This window comes from Macaca nemestrina, chromosome 7, assembly GCF_043159975.1.
Source record: "Macaca nemestrina isolate mMacNem1 chromosome 7, mMacNem.hap1, whole genome shotgun sequence".
In the NCBI taxonomy this organism is placed as follows: Eukaryota; Metazoa; Chordata; class Mammalia; order Primates; family Cercopithecidae; genus Macaca; species Macaca nemestrina.
In genome coordinates, this window is record NC_092131.1 from 12,358,726 (window position 1) to 12,376,231 (window position 17,506).

A 17,506-nucleotide genomic window follows, 5' to 3' on the forward strand; every position below is an offset into this window, starting at 1 on the left:
GTGCCCCTGGCTCTGTTTCTGAGCTGTGTCCTGCCTGGTCTGTGGTTCACAGAAGCCTTGTCTCCCACAGGCGGCCCTGATGGAAAGCTCCCGCCTGAAAGAGCCGCTGACAATGCTGCAGCTGAAGAAAGACCTCCTGATTGGCATCTTTGGCCAGGAGAGAGCCATGGCACTCCTGGAGCAGGTGGCGGGTTCCGTGAGGGACAGAGACCTGCTGCATAACAGCCTTCTGCAGAGGAAAAGCAAACTGCAGGTGTGCAGCATGGGGCGTCTGCTCGGGACTCGGCCTGGCCACGGGGCTGGAGCACCCGCTGGGGAGGCAGATGGCCCTATGTTCTAAACTCAGCTCTGCCACTTGCCACTGTGTGGCCCTGGGCGTATCCCTTTGTCCCGGACAATCTCAGGCTCCTCGTGTGTAAACTGGGTAGGATTCTTGCATGCTCCCTCTAACTGGCTTCCTAGCCACCACCTGTCTGCCTCCCAGCCCTGTCCCCAAACCCCCTGCAATCAAATTGAATCCAGTCCAGTCTTCTGCAGAGAGTGACCGGAGGGTCAAATAAGAAAATGGCAATAAGAGCCCTTGTAAAATTTAAACCACCCTGGAGCTGGAAGCTCATATTAGCGACACATTTCAAAATGACTACTCTACATCAATGACATGGCCTGGCACGTTGTGGACAGCTTATTCTTTTAGGTAACAAATGTTTGCTGAGCGTCTAATGATGACGACAATAATAACTATGATCTATGGGGCACTGGCTATGGGCCGGGGCACTGGCTATGGGCCAGGGCATTGCTAAGAGCTCCAGATCCTTGATCTTATCGAATCCACGTAAGAGCACGATGAGGGAGGCACTGTTATTTTTCTTGTTTTACACATGAGGACACTGAAGCAGGATGGTCAAGAAGGTGGCTCATGGTCCATATGGGGTACAGCCAGGACCCTGCCCAGGTACAGCCAGGACCCAGTCTGTGATTTCAGCTCCCATGCATGTTCCCTCCATCTCCAGGGCCTGGTTCAGTTCTAGGAGCTGGGGGATGAAGAAAGGAAGCCAAGGTCTTCACCCTCAAACACTCACAGCTTGCTGGTGGACACAAACAAATAGGCAATTACTGGAAGACATCAAAGTGCTGTTTTACAGCAAGGGTTGGCAGACTGTTTCTGTGAAGGGCCAGATAGTGAAGGTTTTAGAGTCTGCAGGGCAGGCCGTCTCTGTCGCAGCTCCTCAGTGCCACCACTGCAGCATGGACGCAGCTGTAAATGTGTGCACGTGGCTGGGTTCCTATAAAACTTTATTTACAAAAACAGGCCTCCTGTGGGATTTGGTCGGTGGGTGGAGGGGTGTAGTTTGCCCCAGTTCTAGAGGGATGTGGCCAAAGTCTTCTGTGAGGACACTATGGTGACTCTAAGGAGAGGCACCCAACTCCATCAGGGCTCACAGGAGGCTTCCTGGAGCGGGTGGTGCCTGGTGAGCATGAGCTGGCCGAGACCAAGAGCAGTCTGGCTGCCCAGGTCAGGTCTCACAACACGGTGCCCGTGAGGAACGCTCTTAATGCGCGCGCTGTCCTGTGTGTCTGCAGAGCCTGCTCACTCAGCACAAAGACTTCGGAACGGCTTTCGAGCCCCTGCAGAGGAAGCTCTTGGACCTCCAAGCCAGGGTCCAAGCTGAGAAGGGGCTTCAGAGGGACCTTCCTGGAAAACAGGCCCAGCTCTCAAGGTTACAGGTGAGAGGGGTCTGCGAGGCCTGAATCAGTCCTGTCCAGGTGCTCAGCGGCACCTGGAAGCAGCTTCTTCGTCTAGCAGTAACCGGCAAAGCAACAGCTGCCGTGAGCCAGAAATTCAGACCCTTAGTTGAGATCTGACCTTTCATCTCAACAGAACCTCTGCTTGTTTATCTGATGGTTCCTGACCTCAAACAACTGAGTCTTGAGCTCAGCAAAATGACAAGCTGTCTTTTTGTTTACTCCTCAGTTCCAAAGTCTAACACTGGTATTTGTTTTTAGAATTGCTTTGCTAAGTATTCTTAATGAGCCAGGTGTTCAGTTAAACCAACTTTGGGATTAAGAATAAATGTTCTGAAGCATGGACTGTAAGTAGGCTGGCCGTTGATCATTGTTGGCTGGATAAGGAACTTGCTGGTTTTTAAAATGCATGTGATACAATAGTTCTCTTTTGAAAACCCAAGCACAACTCCTACACAAATTGAGAGTGTTCTCTGGAAGACATTAAAAAGAGTGCATTTTAGGCCAGGCGCGGTGGCTCATGCCTATAATCCCAGCACTTTGAGAGGTGAGCAGATTGCCTGACTTTAGGAGTTTGAGACTAGCCTGGGCAACATGGCGAAACCCTGTCTCTACTTAAAAAAAAAAAAAAAGCAAAAAAAATTAGCCAGGCGTGGTGGCAGGAATCTGTAATCCCAGTTACTTGGGTGGCTGAGGCACTAGAATCAGTTGAACCCAGGAGGTGGAGGTCGCAGTGAGCCTACATTGTGCCACTGCACTCCAGCCTGGGTGACAGAAGAAGACTCTGTCTCCAAAAAAGAAAGAAAAAAGAAAAAAAAATAGTGCATTTTGGGTTTTAAAACTAAAATTGGGCCGTGTTTCTTCACAATGAGAGGTGGTCGCCAACTATGAGTCCCGATGTGAGCTTGTCCCCGGAGATGCCATCTGGCCTGTAACAGAGTTTAATTTCATGGTGTCCCAGAATATTGGTGTCTGATTTTTTAAATCTCTCCAGCCCTGAGAGTGGGCCCATCAGACCAGCCATGTGGTTGGTACTTCCGCTGGTATGAAAGAGCCGCACTGCCTTGGGGAAGTCACCCCCCCCAGACTCTCCCACTCTGAGCCTCCGCCCTGATCAGCCACCCTGAGGGAGGGAGAGGTGGGAAGATTAGCCTACCTGTTCCCTTCTCTACTGCAGGGGCTGCAGGAAGAGGGGCTGGACCTGGGGGCACAGATGGAGGCTGTGAGGCCTCTAGTCCAGGAGAATCCCAACCACCAGCACAAAATGGACCAGCTTTCCTCCGACTTCCAGGCCCTGCAGAGGTCTCTGGAGGTAAGGGGCTGGCAGAAGGGCCTGTGCTTTGACAGTGAGCAGACCCCTGTCATCCAGCACGCCTGGGGCCTTTCTCCCCATTTCCTGCTGTTTGTTCCTTCTAACCTATCTTTTTTCTTTCTCCATTTTTTCTTACCTTCCTCATTCATACAACAGATAATTATTGAGCGCCTCCCATATGCCAGGCAGTGCTCTAGGTGGCCCTAAGGATGGAGGTAGCAGAGCATGACAGCCCAGGCCCCTGCTCTTCTGGGAGTTACGCCCCAGTTGGGTAGATGGACAATTAATCATCAAGCAGACAAGTCAATGCACAATTACCTATCGGGATTAGGGCCATGAAGCAAAAGAAGAGAGCAGCTCGCTGGAATCCTTAGGCAGCCCAGAGCACAGGCAGCCCTGGGTCCCCAGCAGCCTGTACTAGGCCTGGAGGCCACAGAGCTTCATCGCCAGTGCCCTCTAGTGGCCACCTTGGCTCTTTCTAGGGTTCACCCAGGATTCAGTCCCCTTCCTGCAGTGGGGATGGAACTTGAAGCTCCTTCAAAACTGCCCTGAGGACAAGTGGAAATGCAGACTCCAGGCCTCACTGTGACACTGATCGAGATGCAGTCCTGGGTCTGCCTTTGTAACAAGCCCTGAGGAGTATAAAGCAGGGTCTCTGGTGCTCACACCTCAAGAAAAAAACCCAGTGAGGCAGTGAGAGCTCTCCATCCTACCTGACTTTGCACACCCTATTCCATACCAAATATTCCTAACCTCCTCTTTACACTCCTGAAATTCACAGGGAATATAAGTTACCCACCCAGGAAATAGAAAAGAGAAATCAAAAGAAATAATTATAATAAAATATTGTCCTTCAATATGTAAGTACTCCCAGATGGCCACACTCAAGACATAAGGAGGGGGTCAGAACGTGCCCTCCCTGCATGACAGCTATCAATGTCATGTCAAGTGGCACAGCCATCACGGCCTTTAGTGATGCGGTTTTCTGAAATGTGAACAACGCTTGATAGAACTTTGATCAAAGCCAAGAGCAGTCTCCCATCCACTTACACAAAGGGTGCAGCTCTAGAGAAGTCTACGTTTGTTAAAACTGCAAAACCTTCTTTGTATTTGTGTGTTGATTGGCGTGAGAGTCTGAGCTCAGGTCATGACAAACAGGTTTTTTTCCTGCTGTGGATATTAGGAGGACATGAGAAAATCGAGTGGGATGTGAGCCAATTCTGCTTTGGTGGACTGTCCGCCCCAGGGTGGAATGTGAGCCCCCATCCCTCTCACTCCTCCTAGTGTCACCCTCACCACCTCTATCTCAGCAACCACAAACCCTCCCCACCAGTTTCTGGGAAATAAGGCACCACCTGTGGAGACCCGTTGGTGTAAGTGACGATTGATGTCTGGATGAATTCATTTAGTTACATTCAATAAACTAGCAGTGAGTAGTTTCAAGGTCGAGGCAGTAGAGAAATAGGACACACTGTCCTCACTCCTCAGGAGCCCATAGAAACCCACAGAAGCAGCAGAAGTCTCCTAATACCTCCATCCAAATGATGGGCTCGATTAGTCGTTATAAGAAGCAGCATTAACTGAGCATCACTAGGTGTTGCAAAGGATGATATTCCAACTCTTATTGATTGTTTATATTCTTCTTTAAAGAGAAATTGCCATTTTATTATTTTGGTACCCAGGGCTTGTTAACCTAATATGTCCTTCCCTACAGCGAGGCAGTCTCTGCGTCCCCCTGGGGGGCAGGTATCCCATGTTGGAGATCACAGCTCTATGCACAGGAAGCCCTTGGAGGCGTCTGGTCTAATGTTGGCACACAGGGACCAGGAGGGGACAGCGGTAGGGACAACTCAGAGAAGTGGAGTTTTAGATAACTTCTCAGGCCCTCATTGGTGGTTCACTGAGGACAGAGGCAGCAGTCTCCCCAGCCCCTGGTATGGGCCTGGTATCCAGCGGTCTCAGCCAGTGTCTGTGGAATGCAGAAGGCAGGGCCTATGGTAGCCCCGCAGAGAGTCATGACCTCATCCAGCTAACACAGCTGGAATGGGAACGGCAGGCCCTGGGGTCTGACTGGTTCATGGCGGGCTATGGAAAGAAAGCTCCAGGGTCTCAGGCTGGGTGGCCAGGGGCATAAAGAATGGCTGCCCTTCTGGGGACAGTGTCTGCCTTTCCTGGGGACAGAGAGCTGAGCAATAGATTGGCCCAGGAAACAGTACTCAGGGAAAAAGAACAAAGAAAGACCAAACGTGAATATCTGAGTGTGCAGCTCGATGAATGTTTTAAAAATTAAATGCATCTGTGTTACCAGCACACAGATAAAGCACAGAATATTACCAGCCTCCCAAAGCCCCTGTGCCTGTGGTCATGCCCAGCTCACCATTCCCGACCCTCAAGGGCAGCTCTGACTTCAGGCTTCCCGCAACACAGCTTGGGTTTGTCTGATGTTATCCTTCATTTAAATTGAATTGGACAGGATGTTTTCTTTTGTGCCTGGCCTTTAGCTCTCCACATGATGGTTGTAAATTCATCTACTGTATGGCATGTGGTTATAGACTGTTCATTCTTGCTGCTGTGAAACATTCCATTATGTGAATATATACCACCGTGTATTTATTCATTCTACTCTCGATGGGCACTTGGATAGTTTCCAGCTTGCGGCCGTCACATATATGTCCCTGGGTGAGGATATGTTCCCATTTCCGGGGCACGCACTGGGAATGGAATGGCTGGGCCATCAGCTACAGCCACATTCTGTTTGGGTAGATTTTGACCCATGGTTTCCACAAGTGATTGGGCCAATTTACGCTTGGATCAGTGGTGGACAGGAGATCCGATTTCCCCCACCCGCACCTAGACTTGGTCGTTTTCCTAAAAGTAAGACAGGCTTTAAACCAGTTGATCTTCCCAGGGTAAATTCCTTGTGCTGTGCGGAGGGAAGGGCCAGCCCAGCCTCTTGTGGTGCTACTTGGTGGGGAGCCCTGGGGTCCCCAGCAGGTGTGAGAGCCCTGCAGGGTGGAGGTGGTGCGGGGGTCTCCCCCTTGGACAGCACTCAAGGCGCCCTGGGCTCCCCCGGCTACGCTGCAGGACCTTGTGGACAGGTGTCGGCAGAGCGTGGAGGAGCACTGCACCTTCAGCCACCAACTGCTGGAGCTGCGGCAGTGGATCGCTGTGACCATGCAAAAGCTGGAGGCACACCGGGGAGAGGCTGGCCCGGGGGATGCTGAGTCCCAAGAGGCCGAGTTTGAGGTAAGGCGGTGGTTCCCCCATCCACTTCCCAAAGAAGCAGCCTTGACAGGCCCACGTTCCCACACCGAGGAGCAGAAACCACCCTCCACCTTCACCGTGTATGTTTCTGTGTGTCTGTGTGTCCTTTAGAGGCTGGTGGCAGAATTCCCGGAGAAGGAGGCCCAGCTGTCCCTGGTGGATGCGCAGGGCTGGCTGGTGATGGAGAAATCTTCTCCGGAGGGTGCTGCTGTGGTGCAGGCGGAGCTCAGGGAGCTGGCAGAGTCGTGGCGGGCCTTGAGGCTGCTGGAAGAAAGTCTGCTGAGGTGAGAGTGCCTCCTAGGCTCTGAGCCTTGTCTGGGACACCGCCTCTGCCCACTCAGGGGCACTCAGGTGCTCGTGGAGCAGATGGCCAGGGTGCTGCCCAGTATGGAGCCAGGAGCCTTAGGCACCTTCACACATTGGCCCAGTTGGCTATTCGAGCAGGAGCAGGAGGAGCCAGGAAGTGTCCCCATCTTGGGAGTTAGCCTCCAGTCCATACTGGTTTGAGCCTCAGTTTCCCCATCTGCATCAGTGGGCATATGCACCTTCATGACAGGTTACTGTGAGTTTAAAGTCAGAAACCGGATGTGAGCATGCCTCAGGAACATTCTGACAAACTTCAATGGGGGGCGCTGACTCGTCACCCGTAGTTCCCCAATTCTATTACTTTTCCCATGTCCTGGTGGGTTCCCACCACATCTCTGCATTGACTGGGGTGAGTTTGTCTTCTCAGCCTCATCAGAAACTGGCACCTGCAGAGGACAGAAGTGGATTCAGGGAAGAAAATGGTTTTCACCAACAACATCCCGAAGTCAGGATTTCTCATCGACCCCGTGGATCCTATTCCCAGGCATCGTCGACGGGTGAGTCTGTGTAGCAGGACTGTGGGAGAAGGGGCCAGGCCCCAGGTCAAGAGATGGGTAGGGGTCTCCAGCACAGGCGCCTCCCTGTCTGGGGCAACATGCTCTGCTCTGAGGACTTGGCCACATCCTGTCTCATTTGAGCCTGCCCCACCTGTGGCCCAAAGAGCAGTTGATCCTGCTCCACAGAGGACCTCAGAGATCCCAGAGTCTGCAGAGCCAGGCTAGCAGCAGCCTCTGCAGGGAAGAGAGTGTCGGGGCTGAAAGCTTCCTGCTGGCCCCGGATTGGAAACCAAAACCGTACAAGATGGGAATATTTTTGTGCCATGTTTCATCCGTCCCTTACTGCCCTTAAGCAAACTTGAGCTTTGTTGAAAAGAAAGTTACTCCTTGTTATTCAAATACATCAAATTATTCATTTTCCCATTCATTCTTTCATTCACGCCTCCATTTGCTGAGTGCTACTTTGTTCCAAGGACTGTGCTCAGAGCTAGGATACAGCTGTGAGTAGCACTTCCGACCCTCAGAGAACTTGGAATCCAATGTAGAGCTTTTCAGTGGGCACACAGCCTTGTATTAAAATGCAGGTTCTGTTGGGAGGCCGAGACGGGCGGATCACGAGGTCAGGAGATCGAGACAATCCTGGCTAACACGGTGAAACCCCTTCTCTACTAAAAAAATACAAAAAAACTAGCCGGGCGAGGTGGCGGGCGCCTGTAGTCCCAGCTACTGAGGAGGCTGAGGCAGGAGAATGGCGTAAACCCGGGAGGCGGAGCTTGCAGTGAGCAGAGATCCGGCCACTGCACTCCAGCCTGGGCGACAGAGCGAGACTCCGTCTCAAAAAAAAAAAAAAAAAAAAAAAAAAAAAAAAAAAATGCAGGTTCTGGGCTGGGTATGGTGAGCTACACCTACAATCCCAGAACTTTGGGAGGCCGAGGCAGGAGGATTGCTTGAGCAGGAGTTTGAGACAAGCCTGGGCAAGATAGCAAGACCCCATTTCTATAAAAAATATTTTTAAATTAACTGGACATAGTGGTGTGCACCTGTGGTTCCAGCTACTCAGGGGCCTGATGTGGGAGGATCACTTGTGCCCAGGAGTTTGAGGCTGCAGGGAGCTGTGATTGTGCCACTGCACTCCAGCCTGAGTGACAAAGCAAGACCCCATTTCAATCAATCAATCCATCAACAAAAAATAATAAAATAAGATAAAATGCAGACTCTGAGTTAGTAGATCTGGCTGGGGCCCACAATTCCATTCTGCATTTCTAACAAGCTCTCGGGATACGCCTGTGCTGCTGGGCCCAGGAGATACTCGCCTCTGTGAGCCACTAGCAGTAGCACCTGCAGGGGAGAGAGCATGGGGGCTGGACACTTCCTCTGGCCCCAGAATAGAAACTAAAATCAAGCAAGATGGGTCTATTTTTGTGCCATGGCTATGTTTTGTAAAAGAAAAAAAAAAAGAACTAACTACATTGTTTCACCCATCACTTTCCCTTACTGCCCTTAAACAAACTGAGCTTTGTTGAAAAGAAAGAAGCAAGGGAGTGGCATCCACAGGCAGTTAAATAAGGGTTTCCAAAAAAACAACAAAAAAAGTGGTGCACCTTGGCAGACACGCCAGAGCCACGGGAATCTGCAGCAGTTCCCAGGTCCAGGACAGGAAAGCCCCTCCTGGAAGATAAGAAATCTCAGCTGAAGTTTCATGGCTGAGTGGCAGTGAGGAGAGGAGGGAGGGAGGTGTGTTCCCAATAGAGGAGACAGTGTGTGAAGAGCAGAGGGAGAAATTCGAGTGCCAGTTTGAGGGGCCAAGACACGTCTCCAGGCCCAGGCTCAGAGGACAGGGAAGGCAGCACGTGCAATGGAACCAAGACTCCCGGGTCACACTGAGGAGGAGTGAGAGGCACCAACGTGGATAACCAGAAAGTTAGCCGAATGGGCTTACATCATAGATCACTCTATTCATGGAGCCCCAAGGGGACAAGCATGGTGGAAGGGTAACTATTTGTATAGCCACCCTGGTAAGAGGTGGCGGTGGCTTCTGTCACCTCTCAGGGGACCAGAGAGGGGACAGTGAGGAATGTTCTTGGCCCCTAAATGTGGCCATGTTCAGTAGAGATTCATTGTTCATCCCCCAGGCCTCTCCTGTCACCATTTTGGGCATCTTGTCCTCGTCCCCGCCCCTCTGCCTCAGGTGGAATTCCCAGGACACACGGCCAGGGAGCCTCTTTCACCTCTGATGCTTTGGCCGTGTGTGATCCTACAGGTAAATCTTGTCCAGGAAGAAGAAGGGAGCCATGAAGATTTCTCCCAGCTCCTGAGGAACTTTGAGCAGTGGTTGCAGGTGGAAAATTCCAAGCTGGTTAGAATCATCGCAATGAGGACTTCTACAGCCGAGGACTTGAGGACCAGAGAATCAAAGCTGCAGGTCTGTTCCCCAGGAAAGGTCCCTCATCCATAGGGTTTGCACCCACAGATGCATTTGCCACCAGGGGGCTCTTCAAAAGAAAGAGCACACCCACAGTTTGTGAGCTGTTCCGCCGTGTGTATAGATAATGGCTTTTATACTTTTTTGGTTCAAAGATTTTAGAACTTTTTCTGGCATTCATTCATGTATTCAGCATGCTTATGTATTTCCCTGCTTGGAAAATATCACCACTAATCGCTTGACTCCTGTGTCACTTAGCTATTGCTGTGTGACAAACCATCCCAACAGTTTGTGGCTGAAAGCAACAACTAGGTATTTAACCCGTGGTTCAGAAGCACAGCAAGCTAGGCTGAACCAACCGGGCAGGGCCTGCAGTCTGTCTGCTGTCAGTTGTAGGTCAGTTGGGTGTCTCTACTTCTGGGGGCTAGTGGGCTATTAGAGACGAGAATGACGTGGACTACACATCTCTTATACTCCTGTGGCACAGCCTGGACTTCTCATAGCAGAGGCAGGGCAGAAGAGAGCAGTAGCAGCAGGCAAAGACTTTTGAGGTCAAGACTAGGAGCCAGCATAACATTAATTCCCCTGCATTCTGTTTGCCAAAACCAGCCTAGAGTCAAGGAAAGGGAAAGAGACTCCACCACTTGATGGAAGGGATGGCAAAGTCATGTTGCAGTGGGGAGGGAGATGGGGAAAGTCACAGCCATTTTTGCAACTGTACTACCACTTCTCTTCTGTCTTCTTCACTCCCACATCTAATCAGTTGCTAAAGCTCCTTGATTCCACCTCCTAGATATGTTGTGTTTCTCCTTCCTCGCACTACCATTGTCTGAATTTAGGCACTTACCGTGTTTGGCCTTGACTATGGCTATAGCCTCCCAGCTGATCCTCCCTTCTTCCTGTTGGGTTCCCATCTAGGTCATGGCTCATTCTGCAGCCAGAATGACAAATATGACCCTGTCCTCCCCCTAATGAAAACCTTTCACTATGGAGTTTAACCCCTGAGTTTATTACTCAAGGCCTTTCTCAGCCAGGCTCCAGCTCACTTCTGTTTCCCTATTTTTCTGCAATTTTAGGTTTGAATTTCTTTTTATTTATCTGGGTTGGGATTCATTTTAACTCCCGAATCTGTGGTCTAGGATCTTTCTGGAAAACTCTCTAACATTATTTTTTTTTCCTCTTAATTACCAAACTTGTTACTTGTATTTTTTTCTACTAACAATATTTCTTAAAATATTACGTCTGCCTTCTTCCCTTTCTCCTCTCCTATTGTGATATCATTTAAACATATGTAACTACTTCTCACTGTGTGCTTTATGTTTCTTACTCTCTCTTGTGTATTTTTCATCCTTTTCTCTCTTCGTGTTGCATTCTGGATAGTTTTTCTGATCCGTCTTTCAGTTTACTAATTCTCTCTTTAGCTGTGTTTCATCTTCTGTTACACATGTCTGTTGAGTTCTTAACTTTTGTTGTTGTAGTTATCAGTTCTAGAACTTCTTTTTGGTACTTTTAATAATCTAGGCTATCATTTTTCTTACCTTTATTTTTTTTTTCTTATTTTATAACTCCTGTCTTAACTGAAACTCTATCATTTTTCATACTTTCCAGATGCTTGCTTAAATTTTTAAGCCTATCTTTTAATTATTTGAACATAGTAAACATAGCTTTTTACAGATTGTGTCTAATAATTCTAATATCTCAAGGCATTTTATGAATATTTCTGTTGTATATTATTTCTGCCTGTTCTTACTCTTGGTTTCTTGTGTCTTTGTGTGGCTGCTTTGTGTGCTAGACATTGTGTTTGCCAAAATATGTATAAGAGTGATTTAAGATTTAGGAGAGGCCGGGCGCGGTGGCTCACGCCTGTAATCCCAGCACTTTGGGAGGCCGAGGCGGGCAGATCACCTGAGGTCAGGAGTTGGAGACCAGCCTCAACATGGAGAAACCCTGTATCTACTAAAACTGCAAAATTAGCCAGGCATGGTGGTGTATGCTTGTAATCCCAGCTGCTCAGGAGGTTAAGGCAGGAGAATTGCTTGAACCTGGGAGGTGGAGGTTGCGGTGAGCTGAGATTGCGCCATTGCACTCCAGCCTGGGCAACGAGTGAAACTCCGTCTCAAAAAAAAAAAAAAGAAAGAAAGAAAGAAAAAAAAAAAAGATTTGATTTAGGATAATCTTTTCCTCCAGAGTCTATTTCATTTGCTACTGCCAGGCAAGTAGGGACCTTTCGTTCTGGGACCACTAAATCCAAGTTCAAGACTTGAGTTTCCCTGGTCTACTAAGATGACTTTGAACTGGGCTGCAAGTGTCCATAAGGTCCAGGTTTACTTCTGGTTCATTTTTTACAGGGTGAAGGCTTTAGGAGCTCAGCAAAAGGGTGAATGAATCCTATCAGAATCTCCACCTTGGTAGGGCCCAGACTTTGACCTTTGTCTCCCCAGCCCAGTGAGGCTGCCAAAAGCAAAGGTGTTTTACAGCTATTCCTTCCAAATTGGCAAATGTTCCATGGACAAAAGCCGGTCTGAACACAGCGCTGACTGCCCTGGGTTTTCATTCTTTCGCAAGTTGTGTCCCGGTGTGCCTCACATTCTTTTGTTAATACTTTTATGCCTTTAAAATGCTTTAAATATTTTGTCCTTAGTGAGAGGTTTGGTCCCAATTATCTAGTTGGCCATTACCTGGAAATCTTCCTTGCCTGCCTCTCCCATCTCATATTTGGCTGCTCCTCTCACTCCCCCCACCGCACCACCACCCGATTCCAGCCATATCAGAAATGACTTTCTGTTCCTCAAGTTAAACCCCCTTGCTTTTGTACAGCATATGTTCCTGCGGGCTCTGAGAAGCTAAGCAAGGTGTCGCATATTACATGCTAGTGGGATGGGGCAGAGTCAGGATCCAAAGCCAGGACTGAAACCTGGGCTCCCGGATTTATAGCCCCGCTCCTACTGCCCCATCACACCACCTCTCCAGAGTCCTGCGAATAAAAGGTTCCATCCCAAGGGAACACAGTACTTACATTTCCTGAGAAAAATCTACACATTCCAACCCCACTCTGCCAGGCTCATAATGCCAACAGAAAGACCTGTTCACAATGACAACTTTTAGAATGAGGCAAACTCTAGTCAAGCCCTCTGGAGGACTTGGTCCTGGAATGTCAGAGTTGGAAGTAACCACTGGAGGTCTGCAGCCCAGCTGCCCGTTCTGTGCAGGAGGCCATCCTGTAACATTCCTGAGAGCAAGGGCGAGGCCTTGGCTTGAATTGCACAGATGGGAGTCCCACTTTATGGATTCTGTCTGCCTCCTGCCTTCCTACCTGTCTGTTGAGTGAAATTTGATGGACCCATCCTTACCGGCCAGGTGAGGCTGTCTGGGCCATTTGGAAACCCCACCATGACGCTGCTGCTTCCCCCAGGAGCTGGAGGCTCGGGTGCCAGAAGGTCAGCATCTCTTTGAGCATCTCCTTCGTCTCGGGCCAGCAAGGGGGACCTCAGACAAGCTGGAAGATCTGCGCTACCAGTGGATGCTGTACAAGTCCAAGCTGAAGGACTCCGGCTACCTGCTGGTAGGTGCCAAGGATGTGCAGGTCCCAGATTCCAGGGACAGGACTGTAGCTGGGCCTGGATTTGCCTGAGGATACAGTGCTCAGCCCGCATCCACCCTGCCCTGTGCATTCACACACCAGGCAGAGATGACTACTCAGACAGAGGACAGGGACACCCAAGGGTCCCGGACACTTGACTCAGGTGATGCCATTTGGCCATCCAACCACCTCATGAGGCTGGAGTCCCAATCAGGACAGCAGTGACCTTGTAATTAATGTGTAAGGAGTGCTTCCTACCTCCCAAGCCGAGGGCTCTGTGTGCACTGTCCCATTCAGTCCGTATGGTTCCCCTCTGCTCAAGTCATTGTATCTCCAGCATCCAGACAGGGAGCTGAGACTCCAAGCAGTGAAAATACTTGTCCAAGGCTGCATGAGTGGTCAGTGGCAGAGCCAGCCTGCAGACACACCCTTGTGTTGTAGGCGTGACCTTGGGAAGCACTGGAGTGGCATCAGGAGCCCTGGGGTCCAGCCCCATGTCTCTAACTTGCCCTGTGTCTGAGTTGAGCAAGCACCTTCCTTTTTGGGGGCCCCTGTGTCTCCTCACACAAAATAATAATAATAATAGCAAAACAGTGATAATCATAACCTTTGCTCAATGCTATGTCCTCATAACAGCCCATTAAAGGAGGTGCTGTTATATGCCCTGTGAACCAGTGAGGAAACTGAGGCACAGAGGTTAAGTTTCCTAGGTCCCTAAGTCTGAGGAGGGTGGTGAGATGGCCCCTAAGGGCCCTTTCAGCCTCAGACCCCAGGCCCAAGCTGGGCACCCCAGGCTTTCCTGGCCCTGTAGCAGCCGAGATGGCCGCTAGGTGTCACCCTAGCCCAAGCCAGGTCGGCCATGGCCCCAGCCGGCCTTGGCCACCGCCTTTCCAGACAGAATCCCAGCTGGGCCTGAAGTGTGTTAAAAAGCTCATTAAATCGAATCACCTGCTGGCTCAGGCTGTCCAGATGACCAGAAGTTTTAAAGAAACACTCCCCTGACAAAATGAATATTCCATTACAGGCTCTGTTGGGATTTAAGTTTCACTCACTTGACTTATTTTTTTCCCCCCTTTTCCTCTCCTTCCCTAAAATAACAGACACAAAGTTCTCCAGGGGAGCCGACTGGATTCCAAAAGGTACAGTGTCTGCCATCTGCTCCACACAGCTAGCGGGCAGGGTGCCTGGAGGGTTGGTGGGCCCGTGACACGGGGGCAGGACTCGTGGGCTTTCTGGAAGGCTCCAGGAAGACCAAAGAACATTTATGGGGGATCAACTCTGGGCTGCGCTGTGCTGGGGCCCAGGATTCTTGGTCTCAAGAAGCCCCAGGCTCGGGGGGAAGCTGGCCAGGGTGTGCAGAGTCCTCCGCTGTGACAGGCACATAGCAGAGAGGGGATCTTGGAGTTCACTCTCCCAAATCAGGACACGCTGGGGAGTGGACAAAGATGCTACCAGTGATTACTCTGTGACAACAGGTGTGAACCGGGACTGTCCCAGGAAACCTGGGTTGTTGTGGGCAAACTGGACGGTGTGGCCACCCTGGTGGTGGAGGGTCTGCGGGGCTCAGTAGGGACAGGAGAGGGAGGGATCGTGCCTTTGAGTTCTACTAGGCAGGTGTTTCCACTTACCCTATGGAGCCATGCTCAGAGTCACTCCCAGGGCCTTTGCAGGCCGAAGCAATAACAATAACGGCAGTAATAATGACAACAATGAGAAACAGGTATGATTCTTACTCAAGATGCTATGTATTGGCCATCCACTGTGTGTGTAAGGAACTGTGCTAAGTTGTGGTTAGGGCCCCTCCTGTAACTCTCCCAGTGACACCCAGGAGGCAGTATAATCTCAACTTTCAGAGTGAGGAAACAGAAGGGGCAAGCCTGAAGTGACTTGTTCAAGGAAGGCCTCAGCCCCTCAGTGGTCTCTGGCCTCTGAATCCAAACCCCATGTTGTTAACCTTCCACGTTGTGACTTGCGGAAGACTTCCCTGGGGCCCGGAGTGTCTCCCCATTTCTGGAAAAGCCAGGTGTAAATTGGTGTCCCCTGGTGCCACTGTTTCCAAAAGAACGAATGCTGTGTTTTCCTGCTAGGCACTGGCCCGTACTGACACAAGCCTCCAGCGTGCTCTGACCCACGGCACTCTGAGTTCCTTGAGATCTCTCATTCTTTGGAATCTGAGTTTCCTAGAAATCTGTGATTTCTTCTTGGCCTCAGGCTGGTGTCATAAGTAGCATCTATAGGAGAGTGGATGACACATGGACTGGGCGGGGCAGTCACAAAATCAAGGCCGGGCTCTGGGCCCAACACCAACTGGCTTTGTGGTTTTGAGGGAGTTGTTTGGCTCCTTGGGGCTCACTTTCCCCATCTATAAAATGGAATTTTTTTTTCTTTTTTTTTTTTTTTTTTGAGATGGAGTCTCTTGTCACCCAGGCTGGAGTGCAATGGCATAATCTCAGCTCACTGCAACCTCTGCCTCCCGGGTTCAGGCACTTTTCCTGCCTAAGCCTCCCGAGTAGCTGGGATTACAGGAATGTGCCACCACGCCCGGCTAATTTTTGTATTTTTAGTAGAGACGGGGTTTCGCCATATTGGCAAGGCTGGTCTTGAACTCCCGACCTCAGGTGATCCACCCTCCTCGGCCTCCCAGAGTGCTGGAATTATAGGCGTAAGCCACTGTGCCCAGCCTAAAATGGAACTATTAATGGCAACCTTATTTACTTCATGAACTTAGTTTGAAGATTGTGTGAACTGCAGTATATGAAAGTAGAAGTACTTCTGATCACTTAAACCCTGCCCCCAACACACCCCAGTTTCGAATAACAAACAGACTTCTCACGAGATAGGGAAAATCATCAAGAAAGGACAGGTGTTCTACACAGGCCGGCCGGGTGGGTCCTGGTGGGAGACGGGGGACCCAGGACCTGATGTCCAGACTGACTCTAGCTCCTGCACTTCAAGCCTCTCTCTGGTTGGAAGCCCCCACCTATGCAGCCCCCAGGCCAGGATCCATGTGGGTGTCAAGTCTGGGCCCCCTGGTGTCTAGCCATGGTGCCTAGCACATAGTAAGTGCTCACTAAATGTTTTTGAGTAGTGACATTTGTAGGCTGACACCAGCCCTCCAGTGCAGGCTCAGGTTCCTACAACCTGTAATTAATGTGTTACTGTGGTATGTTCATAGCCACAGCGTTCATTGCTATCTCTATGTTGCCTCCCTCCCTCCCTCCCTCCCTCCCTCCCTCCCTCCCTCTCTCCCTCCCTCCCTTCTTTCCTTCCTCCCCTCCTTCCTTCCCTCCTTCCTTCCTTCCCTCCTTCCCTCCTTCCCTCCTTCCCTCCTTCCCTCCTTCCCTCCTTCCCTCCTTCCCTCCTTCCCTCCTTCCCTCCTTCCTTCCTTCCTTCCTTCCTTCCTTCCTTCCTTCCTTCCTTCGTGCTGACTTTGTGCCAAGCTCTGTTTTAGGCACTGGGATACATCAGTGAACAGAAGAGCAGTGACCTGTCCTGTAGACTGTACATCCTGCTTGGGTGGAGAGAGGGGGATGGGGCCAGAGCACACGTGTCCAGCTGATGTTTCTCAGTAGCACAATGGGAATCTCTGGATCAGAGAGCTCTGAAGGTCACACCACTTGGGATCCATGTAGCCCTGAGGTGTATCTTGTCTATGACCAGAAGACGTTGGGCACAGCTTGGTGGGGTATGCAAAGCAGGAAAGCTCTAAATGACTAAAGAATCTGCTTACTTGGGCTATGTTTAAAACAATTGGATGTGCAAACATTTGTCCTTGGTGCTTGATGGCTTTTGAGCTAATGGATCTCAACCCACTGTGAAGAAGTAAACAATGTGGGGGCCAATACACAGAGACCATCTATGGCTCCTTTATAGGACAGCTTGTTAAAACATAGATTGTTGGACCCCACCTCTGGAGTTTTCGATTCATTAGTTTTAGGGTGGCCCATGAATCTGCATTTCTGACATGATCCCAGGTGTTGCTGCTGCTGGGGGCCCGGGGACCACACTTTGAGAACCACCACTTTCCACTCTGGATTCAAACCCAGGCTCCACCATTAGTGTGTGTGACCTCCAGTGAGTCATTTAGCTGCAATCTTCCAAACTCAAATGCGAGTTCACTGAGCTCCTGGTAGCAAAGTTCCTGTTGTAACAATGGCACACAGTAGGTTCTCAAGTGCTGTGTGACTGGGGACCTGGGAGACCTGCAGACACCGTCCTGCTTTTCCTTCTGAGAGCAAAGGGAGCAACGGCACATCTGAGGGGGAAATCCTCCCTTCGCTTCGGTGTGTGCGTGGTTCTTTGCGGGTTGGGGTGTGGCGTAT

At 50.3% G+C, this 17,506-nt stretch overlaps 1 protein-coding gene across 10 annotated transcripts in view; it reads left to right on the forward strand.

Annotated features, from left to right (window-relative positions):
* LOC105467472 (spectrin repeat containing nuclear envelope family member 3) overlaps nt 1-17,506 on the forward strand; it is a 113,662-nt gene that overhangs the window by 76,512 nt on the left and 19,644 nt on the right. For all 10 annotated transcript variants that reach the window (XM_011717087.2, XM_011717086.2, XM_011717085.3 and 7 more), the window contains 9 exons: nt 71-253; nt 1,582-1,725; nt 2,921-3,055; nt 6,140-6,301; nt 6,431-6,603; nt 7,053-7,182; nt 9,443-9,604; nt 13,017-13,166; nt 14,285-14,323. In XM_011717087.2, coding sequence (XP_011715389.2) covers nt 71-253; nt 1,582-1,725; nt 2,921-3,055; nt 6,140-6,301; nt 6,431-6,603; nt 7,053-7,182; nt 9,443-9,604; nt 13,017-13,166; nt 14,285-14,323 — 1,278 coding nt within the window. The remainder of the gene's footprint in view (nt 1-70; nt 254-1,581; nt 1,726-2,920; nt 3,056-6,139; nt 6,302-6,430; nt 6,604-7,052; nt 7,183-9,442; nt 9,605-13,016; nt 13,167-14,284; nt 14,324-17,506) is intronic.